At 40.3% G+C, this 17,490-nt stretch overlaps 1 protein-coding gene across 1 annotated transcript in view; it reads right to left on the bottom strand.

The window, feature by feature from the left end:
• The window catches only part of Ca8 (carbonic anhydrase 8), a 90,073-nt gene that overhangs the window by 12,061 nt on the left and 60,522 nt on the right, over nucleotides 1-17,490 (bottom strand). Inside the window, exon 8 of the mRNA XM_028770318.1 lies at nucleotides 13,741-13,910. Within this exon, the coding sequence (XP_028626151.1) occupies nucleotides 13,776-13,910 (135 nt within the window). The 3' untranslated portion in view covers nucleotides 13,741-13,775. The remainder of the gene's footprint in view (nucleotides 1-13,740; nucleotides 13,911-17,490) is intronic.

Below are 17,490 nucleotides of genomic sequence, written 5' to 3'. Positions count from 1 at the left end.
TAGTGAGTGCTCATAGTCCACTAGTCAATGTGGACCTAACAACCATCATGGTAGTGAGTGCTCATGCTTCATAAATGCTAATCTGTTTAACATTACTTTTCACCTTAGTTCGAGAACTGCTTAGTCCTTAGTCTTTAGTCCTTAGTCCTTAGTCCTCAAACAGCTCTAGGAACTTAAACCACTTGGTGTCTCCACTTCATTTATGAAGGCTAAATGACTACTGATAATTTGCCCAAGTAGGGGAAACAATTGAGAAGCTTATTCACCATCACTGTGCTCACTGTCCAGCCATACCCCTGTTGGCTCTGCCCAAATATACCACAAAAATAGCCTCAATAAAGGAACAAAATATATGAAATATAGTTTTAAAATATATGCATGACATAAAAATGATAGTGACTGTACTGAACAAATACCTACTTTTTGTTCCTCAATACTATAAAGAACCTCCCATAAGTGATATACCATACAAGTCACACACTCTGCTAGTCTTCTTCCTTTCATTTTCTCATTGTATTTTGTTACTCTCTTTTGTTACTTCCAGTCATCTAATGAAATGACTCTATAGTTTATCTGGAAATTTTAAAAATGTGAGAACAGATAGATGAGACTGGTAAGGAATCTTGTGTACACTGATGTCACAGGCTCTACTGTTGGTGCTTATGACTAGACAGAATAACAGAACAGTACACGACAGCCAAGGACCACAGGACTCTGTAATTCGAGAGTCATCTCTGCATGCTGGCAAGGACAAGAACTTCCTAAGGACTCCATGCTGGTAAAAGTGAAGAGGAAGCACAGCTGGACATATGGCTAGTTGGGACATGAATTGACACCACTCTCAAGGACATTAATTTTTCTCTGACTTAAAATAGAACTCTGGTAACTTGTTAACAAAATTAGTCACTAACTAGGCCACATTATAGTTGATTATAGCAGAACACTGGACGTTATCCTACTGTAAATACATTTTAGAAAATGCTTAAAAGTAACATCTGGAGAAGAGATGGTTTAGTGGTTACAAGAACTTGCTACTCTCCCAAGGATGCAGATTCAGTTCCAAGAAATCACAGGGCAGTTCACAAACATCCCTGACTCCAGTTCCAAGGGAATCCAATGGTGAACATCAGGGTGCACGTGGTACATACATATGCATACAGCTAAAACACACACACTCACACACATAACATTAAATTAATAAACCTTTAAAAGTTAGAAGAAAATAACCTACATGTATCAAACACTTAAATGTATGGCATACAGCTATTCAACAAGAAGACATATTATCAAACCAGCAGACAAGTAACATACACAGAATGATTCACTATGAAACATTACATCCATACATAGATCACATGTGCACATGTAATATTCCTTCCACACTTATACTGCAGAATATCTAAGGTAAACATTTAGATTTCATTTTCTCTTTGTCCCCTCCCCACCACCCCTCAGACACACGTGGCTACAGCTTTCATTAAGTGAGAGAAAAGTATCATTATCTCTGTCACAGTCACACCAAGCACATCATGCTACTTCATATACATGTTGCAGGGCCTCTGGTCATGCCAGGGCACCTGAAGCTGGTAATGACAGCTGCTGCTGGCAGTAGAATTCCAGAGATGTGTGCCATTGCTTCATTGAATGCTGTGGTTGCTTGAATTTTTTAACCATGTTTGTCTATCAATTGTATTTGGAGTCATGGAAACAAAACAAATAAATAGCTCAGTGGTTCGCTTGCTGTAGCATAGACTAGGAAGGGAAAGGAGATAAACCAAGGGTGGGAGACGGACTGGATGACAAAATAAAGCGAAGACACACACTCTCCCCACCCACTCAGATAATCTCAGAGATCCAAAGATGTCATTCAATAGCTCACTATCAGGAGTTAATCCCATGGGGACCTGAATGGCTGTACTGGTTGTGACCTTAAACAAGCTACTCATCACTTCTCTGCCTCAGTTTCTTTATCTCTAAAATAAAGGTCAGCGTACATATCTCAACAAATGTTGGGAGAATTAAGTGAGATGCTGTACAGCGTTGGAAGCCATCACTTGAGAGCGTTTATGTAGAACTATCCACTCCATCAGATAAACCTTACTGGTTAATAATCTCCACCTCATTCTGCACTGAAGTTATGGAACACTCGACTTAGCTTTTTAAATAATTCAGAAGTAAGCCTATGTGATATAGTGTGACAGTCTCTCAATCACAATTAGCACTACACTAATTAACAAAGCCATTTTATACAGGACAGTGAGTCACATTTCTCTTCCTCCTCCTCACTCCCTGGTGTGCCATAAGGGTGATTGAGTGTCTAATTACTTCTTAATTGAGAGTGCATATACTTCATTTTTTACTAGTTCAAGCTGAATTCTTTTAGTTCAGAAATCAAAGTCAACGAAAATAAGTTGAATTGCAATCTGGGCAGCCATTATGAGAAAGAGTTTGTTTGCACTGGGTTTCATTATAAAGAAAGGTGGGTTTTCATCTTATTTCGTATGTAAATATTTCAGATGCCAAAATGTGCCACAAATGAGCAATTGTAATGTTAGTAAAAATGTTTATTCTTATTTCTTTTCTTTTGCATTACAGTGATTTTTTTTGCTGTGACACACTAATTATAATCACTGTTCTGTAAAAAATGACATTAATGAGGCATGACTGCCCTCTTGAAAACTCAGAACAAACTTGCAGGACTGACAAAAGCTCACTGTTGTTTTCCTATGGCACACAGGTGGAGGAATCATCACACGTGAGCGGAGGACCATGCAAATCTGGGAACATGGAAAACACATACAACCATGAGTGTTCATCAGAAATACATATTAGCCAAGAATCTGAGGACCACCACCAAGAGGAGGGTATCCCAGCAGACAGTAGCAGGCATAGTACTTCATGAAGGAGTACCCTTTAGATATCATGCTGGTATAAAGGCAGAAGGACATATCCCAGAGAGCAAAGCTTTCATTTTTCTTTCTACATATGGGGAGTAGCCATTTGGAATAAAATAGTCATGGACCTCCTCAGGCAAAAGACTAAAGAGTGTCTTGAGATCCAATTCAGAGCCACACTCCTTGAAGCCTCAGAAAATGTTGCATTTTCCACAGACAAGCACTGAGGACCGTAAGTTCCTACCAAAGCGCATCACAGAATGAACAATGGGAACTCAGAGCGACAAGAACAGTCAGACACAGACCACTCACAGGGGTTGCTTTAATAAGCCCAAGAATGGAAAATAAAGTCATCTGAAGTTGTCATAACTTTACTATTTCAGCAATTTAATTTGGGAAGTTGTGATATAGTGATGTATTTCTTAGCCAGAGAAATTTCTATATAATCTTAATAAATATTTCAGATTCTGTCAAAAGAACTGGGCATAGATTGTTGTTATGAAAACAATTAACTTGGATGTTTAAGCAAAATTAAAATAGAGAATTAAGCAGACCTCTATGTATTTACCATTTAAACAAAGACAACAACAACAAAAACCTCTAGAACTTACAGTGAAAAGCAATCATTTGTCTGTGGTCATATTTCTACTATAATATTTTAAATGGATGGCCTCTTAGCCTTGGGAGGCTCGTGTCAGCATCCACTGTGCTCTTACAATAGTCTAAATGTGTATGTCGTCTCAATTCTTACAGAGTTGGTATTAGGGTTGGTAGAGTCTGCAAGGGGAGGCTAGGTCACAGAGGCAGAGGCCACATGACTGGGATTGGTACACTCATGAAAGAGACTCTACAAACCTAAGCAGTCCCTTCCTAGTGTAGGAAGGAAGGGATGGTTCTGCATTCAGGGAAATGACCTGCCCTAGACACAGTCTTCTGTCACCTTATCCTAAGGTTGGCTTCACATCTCCAAAGCTACCCCACTCCTGGGATTTCACCACAGAGGCCCAAATAGAGGAATTTACTAAGTCTTCTCCCCCTTACAGGAGAGGACTTCAACTCCATACAGAGGGATCAGAGTGAATCCCTCTCTGTAAGGCTCCCGTTCTTTCCTCGCTGATACAATGGCATTTCTCTCCTACTCTGAGAAGTCAGGTTCTCCACCTTGCCTAACGCCTTTAATGGCTGAGCTATCCCTCCAGCCCCAAGACTTCAGGTTTCTCAAGCACTTCCTACATGTAAGCAGTATGCTTATAGTATTAGAAAGTAAAGCACTGGCAGGATAGGGGTTAGTGCCCTTAACCTGGACCTTAATCTGTACATAATAGAGATAAAAAAAAAAATCTGACAAAGTAAATCAGGGGATCCAAGCACTTTGACTTGTTTCTCTACTTCCTCAGTAATAGCTAATACCAGGCAACATAGTACTGGCTAATGCAAACCAATTTTCCAAAGCTCACTTCAAAAGATACCATAGTTAACAGCTAGAACTCCAAAGCCACATGTTAATAATGCCATCTTTAACTATGGGCTGCAAAAAAGGACCTAAAACCATCCCTGTCAATGGTAGACATCGTCAGTCAGTCCTAATACTCTTTCCCACTGTGTTCACAGGGGAATTCAAACTCTTTACCACTCTCCAGACAGCTACTGCCAACTGACTGGAGCTGACGAATGAGTTTGGGTGTTGTTATCTGTCTTTCCTTAGCAGGTTTATGTACACACACACACCAGTTTTACATAATCTGATGCTGTGTTTGCAGGCAGTGATGACAGACGTGGAGACACTATATGCAGCTCTGGAAGCTTTCAGAAGGAAAATGTGCAGAGGCAGGTGACAAAATGGAACTGTGGAGTTAAGTGAGGAAGCCAGGGTCCCTCATGGCCCACCTTTGAACACAAGCCAGCAGAGAGCCAGGTCTGTAAGAGAGAATACAATCAGAGTCCATGAATCCGTTAATACACTTAAATAAAAGAGGACACCTTGGATCCGCCCTTCCTCTCCTAGTAGCAGTCGGCAACCTGTTACTGCTCCCAGGTTAAACCTGTGCAGTGGTGTATCCTATACCAGACTGTCTTGGACCTTGGCATAATAAATACTCTTAGAAGTCTCACACAGAGAAAACCAAGCTAACATAATGCTTTATACATGGACTTAATCCCAGCACATAAGAATTCGCACTTTAGTGGAGAATAACACTTTCTCCTAACCACATTATCAGAAGACCAAATTACCAGCTAAATGAGTATGGCTCTAAACTCCAGTAAATAGAGAAAGGCTGGTAATGCCAAGTTTACTTGGGAAAGACTTCATGGAGGAAAACTGTGTCCCTTCAAATGTAAACTGTATTTAAATAGCCAGAAGCCAGTAGAATACTCAGGACTTCCTAACGGTGAGTTCCTAGAGTAGAGACTGAGGGATGATCCTAAGAGAAAGAACAGGCTAGAAATTCAATTGCTGTAGCCATCGATTTACTCAGGAGCAGGCTCAGGTATAAATAGCCCACCTGACTTTCTAGGAAATTCTCTGGATTTTTCTAACTAAGAAAATTGTTAAACAAATTACTAATCCTACTCTGATTCTATTTTCCCTGTAGGACTTTCGATTACAGTGGAACACTAGTGTGGGAGTCACTCTATGTATGGCTGTGCTTCCATAGTGTCATGTTAAAATCATGATTAAAAAGCATGCTATTTCTGAGGGATTCTGCACTGACTTTTAGCATTTTTTGGCAATTTCCCCAAATTATAGCTTTTTCCTTTTCTAACTGGAGACTTACTACAAAACTCCTGAGCCCCTGCTTACTCCTCTCCTACCCTTTCTCTCCTTTGCCATGACACAGTCAAGAGAGAAGGACGCACATTCATCACACCAGCTCAGAAGCCAAAGGCACCCAAGGGGTCTGCTAGAACAAGCCCTGGTGCAGCCAGGTTCCCATCAACACCATACAGGAAGCAACTGGGAGAATTCTAATCCACGGTCCCCCTCAAAAGCCTACTCCAAAGTCTGACTTTCTTATCTATAGGACAAGTCTGCTTTACAGCTCCTAGAAATAAATTCTTTCCTTGGCTGATATATATCCCTTTAGCTGCCAATTTAAATCCATTTTTATGCCTACATGTCATTTGACCAAAGGGCAATGGACAAACAGAACATATTTAGGCCACATGTATTGGCCACAGTCAGGATGGTTTTCTTTGAAAAACATCCCCTGATGTTAAAAATCATTAAACTGACTGTATTTCAGGGATCAGAATGTATGAATGCTCAACAAACACAGTGGTTCTTGGCTGCAAAATCTTTTTTTTTCTTCTCATAAATTGGCTTTTTAAATTGTCAGGTGAGAAAAAACTAAATCACTTCAGCATTTTTATATACAATAAAGTATTAACATTTCTAAAAACATGAGCAGGAAAAGAGACATATTTCAAGGCAGAATTACTTGCCTATTCAGTAATCCTGAAGAGAGCCTATGCAGCTCGGAAAGCTAATTCACTCTCAAGCTAAGAATCATTTTATATCTTGTAATCAAAACCTTAGAGATGACTTAGGCATCCCTGGTGTTGAGGCATGTGATGGCTCTTCCTGGTTGTCAACTTGACTACATCTGAAATGAACTACAATCCAGAAATGAAGGGCACACCTGTGATTTAGATATTGAGGCTCGAAGAGGCTTTTGACCTGGATCTTGACGTGGATTACTGAAATCATTCTGAAAGCTGCAACACTGAGATTTCCCTCACCTTCCTCACATGGTTCTCCATTTCCCATAAGGCTTTGTGTTTTTCTAGCCTAGAATTCCTTCTGGTTACAAAAGAAAATGGATATGAAACTGATACTGAATATTGCTTCATCAAGACAAAACCATTAGCTGCAAAAGCACATGTTGGAAACAGTTCAACATAGTCAAGGATGGCTTCAAAGACGTAGAAAAAAATGGCAGCAATTTGAAAAAGGATTATTCTGGGATGTTTGCTGGTCTTTTCTGCTTTCTTTTTCTGTTTTTGTTGCTGCTGTTTTTAATGAGGGGAGAAAATTGAATGAGGGAAAGAAACATGTATAAGTAGTGCTTGCAGAGAGTAAGTCATCGTGATGCACTGCAGTTAGTGGACACCTGCGCGAGGATTAATGATATCTCAGTCTTGGCTGAGCTACTCTGTGACCACGTGGCCTTTAAATTGGCCTAACACTTAGTAAAAAAGACACATAACTATTTTCCAGAAGATCAATACTAATACTATCAAATCAGGCATGATGTGTAAACTGAACCCCAACCCTGGTCTTATTTACTGTTGTTACTAAGATTTAGTTTTTCTGAACCCTAGTTTTAAAAATTCAAAGACTAATTAAACCACAGAGATAGTTCAGCAATTAGCTCTCCACTTGCTGAGGACCTGGTATGGTTTCCAGCACTCACACCAGAATGCTCACAACCTCCTATGATGCCAGTTCCACAGAATCTGACGCCCTCTGCTGGCCTCCATGGACATCTGCACTATGTAGCATGCACTCACACATACACAAATAAAAATAAACACTTTTTTAAAACGTCAATAAATAATGGGCCTTGTAGCAGCAATAGACTTCCTGAAATGTGAGTCATCACTGTAGAACCATGGCATTCCTAGCCCCTTGATGAACTATGTGCTAATTCGATAAACAATTACCAAATCCTCACTCACACTTTCAAATGCCAATACAAAACGGTCTCAGATTCCTCATGGGAATAATAATTCTTCTTATCAAGGCCCTCCAGCTGTCCAAAAATGACACATTTTAAAAACCTGTCATTTTAATTCCAAAACTAAAGTTATTTCAAAAAGCACAGCTGAAATAAATCTGAATTATTCTAAGAGAACAACTATCATGGAATTTTCCCAGTCTTTAGTTCTAAGAGCTTAGATGAAACATTCATGCATTAAATTCAAAGTCTGACTATTAAATAATTTCACTTTAATAAAAATTTGAATGATGTGCCTTAGGGCAATATTAAATATCAAATAAAAAGAAACATCCATAAGTCCGATTTCCCTATATAACTTCATGTAGAACTAAGACTACATTTGTATCATGCATTTCAAGACAAAAGGATAATAATGCATTCATAATTGGACAAAATTAGAATTAGAAATTCTGAATGATTTTCCCCTTTGAAAGTAAATATCTCAACTGTAACTACTTTAAAACTTAGATAAAGTAAATACCATTGTTCTATCAAATAATTAACATATCTAACATATACAAAATCTCAGAAGCAGTATGAGATTTCAGTATCTGTGTATGGGAAAGACAGAGGGACAAAGGACACACAGCACAGTGACGAATGTTTAGACACTCAGAAGCAACTCTGGTCTGGTACAGATATGAATCAAACACTCAAGGCAGTACTCTCATGTCACTAAAAGTCTTAACTACATTAATTATATTCACAGAGAGAACAGCAACTACAGTCTGGAAATCCTTGTAAGTTACCACTAACCAGTCCTGTTGCACCTCTCTATGCTCTTAAAGGGCCTCTTCCTGTAGGTCTATCCTCTCCTTCACTTGGGTCTTTTCCCAACTGCATTGCCACCTGATAACTAACCTATTGATCATTTAAAAAAACAAGGCAGACAGGTCCCTATAAGTCAGCACCCTTTTCTTCCTTCATCTTGGAACACACAAAGCACCTGTTCTTCACAAAGCTGGTCTCAATGTGTGCTCAACATTTCAAAGTTGTCAACACTAAGATCTGTCCCAGAAAACAAAATGCCCAGCTGCACACTCTGCTCCTTCCCCCAACACACAGACAATTTGTGCTCAAAATAAAATCAGTCTCAGTATTCTGCTTCACCTGATCCACTCTATCATAATAAATACATAGGCATGTATCTTTAAAATACCACAATGAATACTGTTAATCTGTATATGTCATGTGTTAGTAGCTGTCTTAGGAGGATCAACAAAGCCAGAAAATGCTGGTGGTATGAAGGATTTGGAGCTTTGCTCTCTGGTAGGATTGAAAGTACTTTGAGAAACAACTGGGTAGCCATGTATAAAGTTAAACGAACACCCTTCTGAAAGTGCCCAGTTATCATACCTGTAGCCCCAGCCTTCTATGAACTTCAGCCACTGCAACACACATCCTTCATTGCTAAGCCATCATCACAACATCACAGGGAAGACCCTCTCTGACCTCGGCCCAGGCAGTATGAAGAAAAAGGAGTCCAGTCAAGCTGTGTGCATCAACTTTTCAGCCTTACTGTTCAATCAATGGATTGCTTTAGGCAGTGATTGACCTCTATTATAAAGTCCCATGTAAGAGTCCATAAACACTTACTGAAACAATCCCTCTGATTCATTTGAATGTCAGTTTTTCCTTCTGTGACAAATTTTTCCGTATTTCACACAGACTAATTTTCTGATCTTGTGTGATGCTTGATTTTGACTTTTGACTTGACTAGATTAAGAAATGCCCAGGAGATTAGAAAGCTCAGCACTGGCTGTACATGTGAAGATGTTTGCAGAACATTAGACCACAGGGGCTCAGACCAATCCAGTGGTTTAATGCTTTGGTAGATCCCTATGACAGCACTGATGGAGAGGATGAGAAGTAGGTAAAATGCAGAGGAAGCAGATGACTAGAGAATGTCCTTTGGAATGTATCCTGGCATGGCCTCTCTCTGTATCTGCTTCCTGTCTACCATGAAGGTCTTCTATCACATGGCCTGAGTACCATCAGGTTCTGCCCAAACAGACAGAGCTGAGCAACCATGGACTGAACTCTGAAATTATAAGCTAAAACAACTCCTTGGTCCTTAAGTTGTTTCCATTGGATAGTTGTTCCAAGCAGCAAAAACATAAAAAAGCACATATCCACACCTGAAATTTTAGCAAGCTTCCTATACAATCCCACTATTATGATGGACAGGTATCTCCTTGTCAATGTGCTCAAACTCAAACTCATTTTCTGATCCCAAAATGGCCTCCTCCAGCTTTCCTGCTGTTAATCAACGGCAATCTACCCATGGTTTCCTAAGACCCAAACCTCAGCATTTTTTAATGTATTTTTATTGGATATTTTATTTATTTATACTTAGTTACATTTCAAATATTATCCCCTTTCCTGGTTTCCCCTCCGGAAACCCTCTATCTCATCCTCCCTCCCCCTGCTTCTATGAGGGTGCTCACCCAGCCACACACACCTCGCCATCCTCTGCTACATATGTGGCTGGAGCCATGGGTCCCTCTATGTGTACTCTTTCGTTGGTGGTTTAGCCCCTGGGAGTTCTGGGAGAAGGGGTCTGGTTGGTTGACATTGTTGTTCTTTCAATGGGTTGCAAACCCCTTCAGCTCCTTCAGTCCTTCCTCTAACTCCTCCAATGAGGCCCCTGTGCTCAGTCCAATGGTTGGCTGTGTGCATCCGCCTTCGTATTTAGATATAGATGTGTGCATCTAGCAGAGCCTCTCAGGAGACAGCTATACCAGGTTCCTGTCAGCAAGCTCTTCTTGGCATCAGCAATAGTGTCTGGGTTTAGTGTCTGTATACGGGATGAATGCCCAGGTGCAGCAGTCCCTGGATGGCCTTTCCTTCAGTCTCTGTTCTACACTTTGTTTCCGTATTTCCTGCCTTGAGTATTTTGTTCTCCCTTCTAAGAAGCAGGAAGCATCCACACTTTGGTCTTCCTTCTCCTTGAGCTTTTTGTGGTCTGTGAATTGTATCTTGGGTATTCCAAGCTTTTGGGCTAATATCCACTTACAGTGAGTGCATGCCATGTGTGTTCTTTTGTGACTGGGTTACCTCACTCAGGATGATACTTTCTAGTTCCATCCATTCGCCTAAGAATTTTGTAAATTCATTGTTTTAAATAGCTGAGTAGTACTCCATTGTGTAAATGTATCACATTTTCTGTATCCATTCCTCTGTTGAGGGACATCTGAGTTGTTTCCAGCTTCTGGCTATTATAAATAAGGCTTCTATGGAGCATATGTCTTTGTTATATGTTGGAGCATCTTTTGGGTATATGCTCAGGAGTGGTATCGTTGGGTCCTCAGGGAGTACTATGTCCAATTTTCCGAGGAACTGCCAGACTGATTTCCACAGTGGTTGTACAACAGATTGGTAAAAGATCTTTACCAACCATACAACTGACGGAGGGCTAATATCCAATATATACAAAGAACTCAAGAAGTTAGACTCCAGACAACCAAATAACCCTATTAAAAATGGGGTACAGAGCTAAACAGAGAATTCTCAACTGGGGAATGTCAAATGGCTGAGAAGCACCTAAAGAAATGTTCGACATCCTTAGTTATCAGGGAAATGCAAATGAAAACAACCATGAGATTCTACTTCACACCAGTCAGAATGGCTAAGATCAAAATCTCAGGTGACAACAGACGCTGGCAAGGAGGTGGAGAAAGAGGAACACTCCTCCATTGTTGGTTGGATTGCAAGCTGGTACAAACCTCAGCATTTAATCTGACAGTTCTATCCCCCTCCACCCTTACCCAGTCCATCAGTAGACACCATTTACAATTTCTATGCCCTATGTATTACTTACTCTCATTTCCACTGCTTCCAATCTAAGGTCTGGGCCTCCATGTCCGCCATTTTGGCTACCCAACAGATTTCTAAAATCTTTCTACTCCTACTCTGGTCCATTTTAATTCAATCTACTCAATTTCAGTGTCCTATTAAAAAGAGAGATGGGATAAAGTCAGTCCTCTGAATTAAGGTCCTTAGAGGTTCATGATACTTCCAGAATAATATCAAGATACCTTAGTATGACTGACAACATCTGCCACTTGGGTCTCACATGCTTCAGCCTTTATTTGTCTGTTCTAAAAACACCAGGCTTTCGTTCAGGGACTTCAATGTACCTATGTCTTACCTCCTCCACAGCAAGCATGCCTTGAGGCCTTTGCACAAAGGAATTTTCTCTCCCTGGAAGTTCCTTTGGCACTTCCTTAATTCTTCTCACTCACATAACGCACTACTGTTTGCAACTATGTATTTTTGAATGCTTACTTCTCTACTATCTGACTCCTTCCCTCAGATTCTAGATTCTATGAAGGCAGAACCATGTATATCTTTCTGGATACACCCACAACAGTCAGAATAAGTGCTCAATAATAACTTTGGACTTCATTCAGCTTAGCTCTTCAACTTATCTATTTTGAAGTTTGGCCTAAAGCACACTTGGACTTTCTCATTTTAACATCTGAATTACTATACTTTTCTCATTCCTAGCAATGGTGAATTTGCTGGACCTTCATTATCTCTAGTTAGAGGAAGAAGAAAGGGAACTACACTGGCCAGTTGAGAGATGAGAATACATGAGGCTGACTGTTCTATATGTTCGTTCTGAGAAACTTCTAATTGGCCTGCAGACAAGCCAGATATAACACATCATGTCTTATAATGGTTTCATGGTGAAACAAAGCATCCCAACCCATAGAGTTTGAAATTCAGTAGAAACATAAGAAACACATAAATGGAAAGGGGGTCAGAAAACGAAGTCAGCTGTAAGAGAAAAGCTAAGGATCCCTACTGAAACTGGTGTTTGAGCTGAGCTCCAGGCAGTTGAGAGGTCACACAGGCAAGAGGGAGGAGGTACGGTACAGAGTGAGCAAAGCATACTCCAGAAAACCAAAGCCTGCAGTATATACTAAAAGCAGAGACAAGAAAAGAAGACCGACGACTTCATCACCTTTTGAAATCTCCATCAATAGCGGCTGGGTCATGAGATTGTGAGCTTTTCAAAGTGTGAGCTTTCCATTCAACTGTGACTTCATAGTTGTGACATGTGACTAACACAACTCACATATCACAGCTGTGACTTCATAGTTGTGACATGTGACTAACACAACTCACATATCACAGCTGTGACTTCATAGTTGTGACATGTGACTAACACAACTCACATATCACAGCTGTGCCTTCATAGCTGTGACATGTGACTAACACAACTCACATATCAAGCCAGGCTCTCAATAGTTCATCTCCAGTCCAAGAGCTCTGTCCTGCTTCTTCAGGTTCTGTTCTAACAGAGGTGTCCCCACTGTAGGAAGCTGCTGTCTGCTACAATTTCTCTGGCTGATGAACGCTTAAATGGCTTACAAGGTAAGGAAAGATTCCAAAATGTAGTAATCTTTGCATTTTTTAATCTTTTCCATGTTTGTGAGCTCCCTAAGTATAAGTAATAAATATGATGAATTCAATGTCATTCAACAATATAATACTATACTATTTAAAATATATGCTTCTTAAGATAGCAAATAAAAGTACTTCTAAGAAGCAAGCAAGATAGTATAACGTGTGGAGCAATATGACCAAAGTGGGTCAGATATATGAAAATGTCACACGCAAACCCATGATTCTATACAGGTAACATATGCTAATAACAAAGACTTCTACAGGACACAGGACTTTCAGTCATACCAAACCAGCTCTTCATAGACCACTGAACGAGATGACCCTACAAGGTGATAAACAGGAAGGCTAATTCTTCGAGGCTTCTTTTTATGCTCCTTGATCAGAGGAAGTGGCTGTTGCATCTTCAAGAGATGGCGAAGTGAATGCTAAAAAGACCGCTGCAAATTCCTGCCTCTGCACCTGAGTATCCTCCCTTAGGAAAGCCACCATTAAAGCAGAAATTGGGATTAAGGATTTCAAGTGAAAAAATAAAGGAAAATAAGATTTTAAAACATATTGCATGAAACGAAAGGACCACCTGACTTGTCATTAACAGAGCATGAGGATGCACCATAATGTCTCATAGTGATATGAATTTCATTAGTCAGACAATAGAAAAACTCTGGGATGCTGGGCCAAGGTAACTCATGTACTTGTCTAATCTCACATACCCTGATGTCGATGGGTTTGTTCCTAGTCTCTCTGGCTACTGAAATGCTGCTCGGATGACTCTGTCACTCAAGGGCTGGGTAGGTCGGAAATTGTCTCCCAAAATCCCATCACAGCCTTCGACAAGTTCTGCCCCCTTAACATGCGTCCTCAGCCTTCGAAATTCTTCTATCTGGAAAGAAAAGCAGAATAAAAGAAATTAGTCACTAGCCATACATATGCAAGTTCAGAATTTCATAAGCAATTTAAAATATCCATAAATTATAGTATAAAAGAGAAAATGAAAGGTGAACTTCGAAAACAGAAAAAGAAAAAAAAAAAGAGCCACAGAGACAGCTCGGTAGTTAAGAAGGCATGCTGTCCTTGTAGAGGACCTGAGTTCAGTGCTCACCACACATTAGGGAAATAACACCCACTCTGGCGTCTGGGGTACTGGACAGGCACGTGCGCACGCACACGCACACACTAAAATAATAATAAATCAAAAAAAAGTCAAGCCAGAAACAGATTTGGTTGTTGCAGACCTAAGGATGTCAGAGAAGGCCCTTAAAAGAAGACAATAGGCATCTGAGTAGTTGCAATGTCTACAAAAACCTACTAGATTTGTAATGTGGAAATCCTACCACACAAATTTTTGTGTCAGCTTAATATACACAGAGAAAAGGGGAAAGAACAAGTGAGTGAACGTTCTGAAGTTTCTCAAGGGCATTCCTAGCTGACCTGCTCTGACCTCACTGTGTGTGAGATGATCAGATGTTAGATTTGCTACAAGAATGCATTAAAAAAATTGTTTTTGCCAGATATTTATCTGATGGAGCATTAAAGCCTAGAATATCCACAGGATTACCCCCCCCCAAAAAAACCCTAAATACTGAGGAAATAAACAACCTAATTTGAAAGTGGCCTACGGGAACCAGAGAGACTGCTCAGCAATTGAAAGTGCAAACTGCTCTTACAGAAGACCTGCATTTAGTTCCCAGCACTCCTACCAGTAGGTTCAAAACTACCTGTAACTCCAGCTCCAGAGGGCAGGACACCCTCTCCTGGCCTCTAATGGCACCTGCACTCACATATACAAACTCATAAGCAGACACATACATATCACTTTAAAATAAAACATTTTTTAAGATAGGCTATGAACTAAACTGAGAATTCCCAAAAGAAATAAGTATACATGGCTAAGAAGAATCTTAAGAAGCATTCAATATCCTAAGCCATCAGGGAAATATATATTAAAACCATTTTAAGATTCCATGCCACCTGCTTACAGACAGAAATCTAGCATAATTGTCTTCTGAGAAACCTTGTCAAGCAGCTGATGAGACAGATACAGAGGCGCATAGCCAAACATCCGGCAGAACTTTGGGAGTCTTGTAGAAGTGTAAGGGATAGGATTGAGTGGGTCAAGGTCACCCTAGGAAGACCTAGAGGTAACTAACCTGGACCCTTAGGAGCTCACAGAGACTGAATCACCAACTAAAGGACATGCAGGGACTGGACCTACATTTGTAGCAAATGTGCAGGTCGGTCTTCATATTGTCCCCTAACAATTGGACCCAGGGCTGTCTCTGTCTCTGTTACCTGGTATTGGTTCCCTTTCTTGGGCTGCCTGGTTGGGCCTCAGTGGAAGAGGAAGTGATTAGTCCTGATGGGACTAGATATCCCAGGATGGGGTGGTACCCCAAGGAATCAGTGGAGGAGAGATGTGAAGGGGCAGAACTGGGAGGGGAGGAAGTGGGAGGGCTATGACTGGGGTAGGTGTAAATGTGAAAAAATGAATAAATTATGAAAAAATATTAAAAAGTAAAAGAAAGATTCCATGTCACCTAAGTTAGAATAGCCACACATCCATCATCAATAATAAAAATAAGCAACAAATAGTAATGTGGCTGTGGCAAGGGGGAATTCTTATGCACTGCTGGTCAGGGCTGGAAACTACTGCAGCCACTTTAGAAATAAGTCTGGAGGTTAAAAAAAAACAAACAGAAGTATAACTATCAAATGACCAAGCTATCACTCCTGGGCACATACCCAAAGAACTTTCTAGCCTACTACAGACATACTTATATGTCCAAGTCAATTGCTGCTCGATCCATAATAGCTAGGAAATGGGATCAGACCAAATGTCCATCAATCAATGAATCAATAAGAAAAATGTGGTACACATAATTGTGTTTAATGCCTTGCTTGTTCTTTGACTATCTGTGTTTATTGTCTTGCTTGTTCCTTGACTATTTGCATCTATTGTATTGTTAGACCCTCAACCCAGAACTGACCTTAATACATGCATGTAATTAAAATGGTATAAAAGCAAAAAGGAGGCGGGGGATAGAATAGGGGGTTCTAGGGAGGGGAAATGGGGAAAGGGGATGACATCTGAAATGCAAATAAATAAAATATCCAATAAAAAAGAAAAATTTGGTACATATACACAATGGAATATTACTCAGTCATAAAGAAGAACGATGACATCTGTAAATGAAACTGGAAAAATTATACTGAGTGAGGTAACTCAGACCCAGAGAGACACAGGAGAATGGGTAGGCTAACATAAACTAATTATTATGAAAAAGTCTTATAGAAATCCACTAGATGGGTAAGCTAACATAAACTAATTATTATGAAAAAGTCTTATAGAAACACACTATTTAATAAACTAATTTCAAAATATAACTTTCAAAGAAATAAGTTTAAACAGAGACACTTTCGATAGGTGGACATTTCTACTCCCAGAGGATATGGAACAAGAAACAAACACCTCCCTACAAGTTACTGTCAGGAAGGCACCCAGATATTCTAAAACAAAGAAGATAATGTCATTACTCTCATTGCCCACTAGAACTGCATGGTAAGGCCTTATTGCTGAATACACCACATGCTGTGACTGCAGGCCAACGTCAAACTGTCCAGAAAACTTCTTCCCTGTTTATCAGCCTTCGTAGTGCTAGATGATGCTATACAAGGAGCTGAAAGGGTAAAACATTGTTGTTCTTATGCAGCGCAGGAGACTGAATGTTACAGTCCTAACCTGCCAGGGAAGCTGTGCCACTGGTGTCATAGCAGTACAGTCCTTATAGGACAACTAACTGCACATAAGCAATCAATGTGAGGTGCATAATTAGTGAAGGTGTGGAAAAGAGGGGACTGCGTGCTCAGTCCTGCATGGGACATCTTTAATGACATCCCAGCCTACCGAGGCTCAAGGAGCATCACAGAAGAAGGAGCAGAAAGAATGTAAAGGCTGGGGCACAAGGAAGAGAGCTATGAACTGCTGTCTTCTGGACATGGCATGGCTCTTACGTTCATGAAGACAGTAGTTGTGGTTACCCACACAGACACACTTAAGATGAAGCTGTCAAATATATATGGGGGCTGGGCTCCAGGCCCTCCACATTACTGAGGTGCTACTGGCAGTTAATAGCTGTTCGGGAAGGGAGAATCACCCTCCTTTGGGGGTATGGCCACTAGTAGGTTTCCCATGCTCTAATGGAAGGCTGTAGACCCATGCACATATGAGTACCATTACTTGTTCTTAGAATATTATCATAGAAGAAGAGGAGGAGAAGGAAGAGAGAGGAAGGGGAGGAGGAGGAAATTAAATTAGAAAAGGTGTTAAGGGAATGTGAGTAGTGTTGGAGGTTATGCATATGACTATAGATAGATAGATAGATAGATAGATAGATAGATAGATAGATAGGCAGACACACATACATACATACATACATACATACATACATACATACATACATACA

This window comes from Grammomys surdaster, unplaced genomic scaffold, assembly GCF_004785775.1.
Source record: "Grammomys surdaster isolate TR1022 unplaced genomic scaffold, NIH_TR_1.0 64, whole genome shotgun sequence".
In the NCBI taxonomy this organism is placed as follows: domain Eukaryota; kingdom Metazoa; phylum Chordata; class Mammalia; order Rodentia; family Muridae; genus Grammomys; species Grammomys surdaster.
This window is presented reverse-complemented; position numbering and strand designations above follow the sequence as displayed.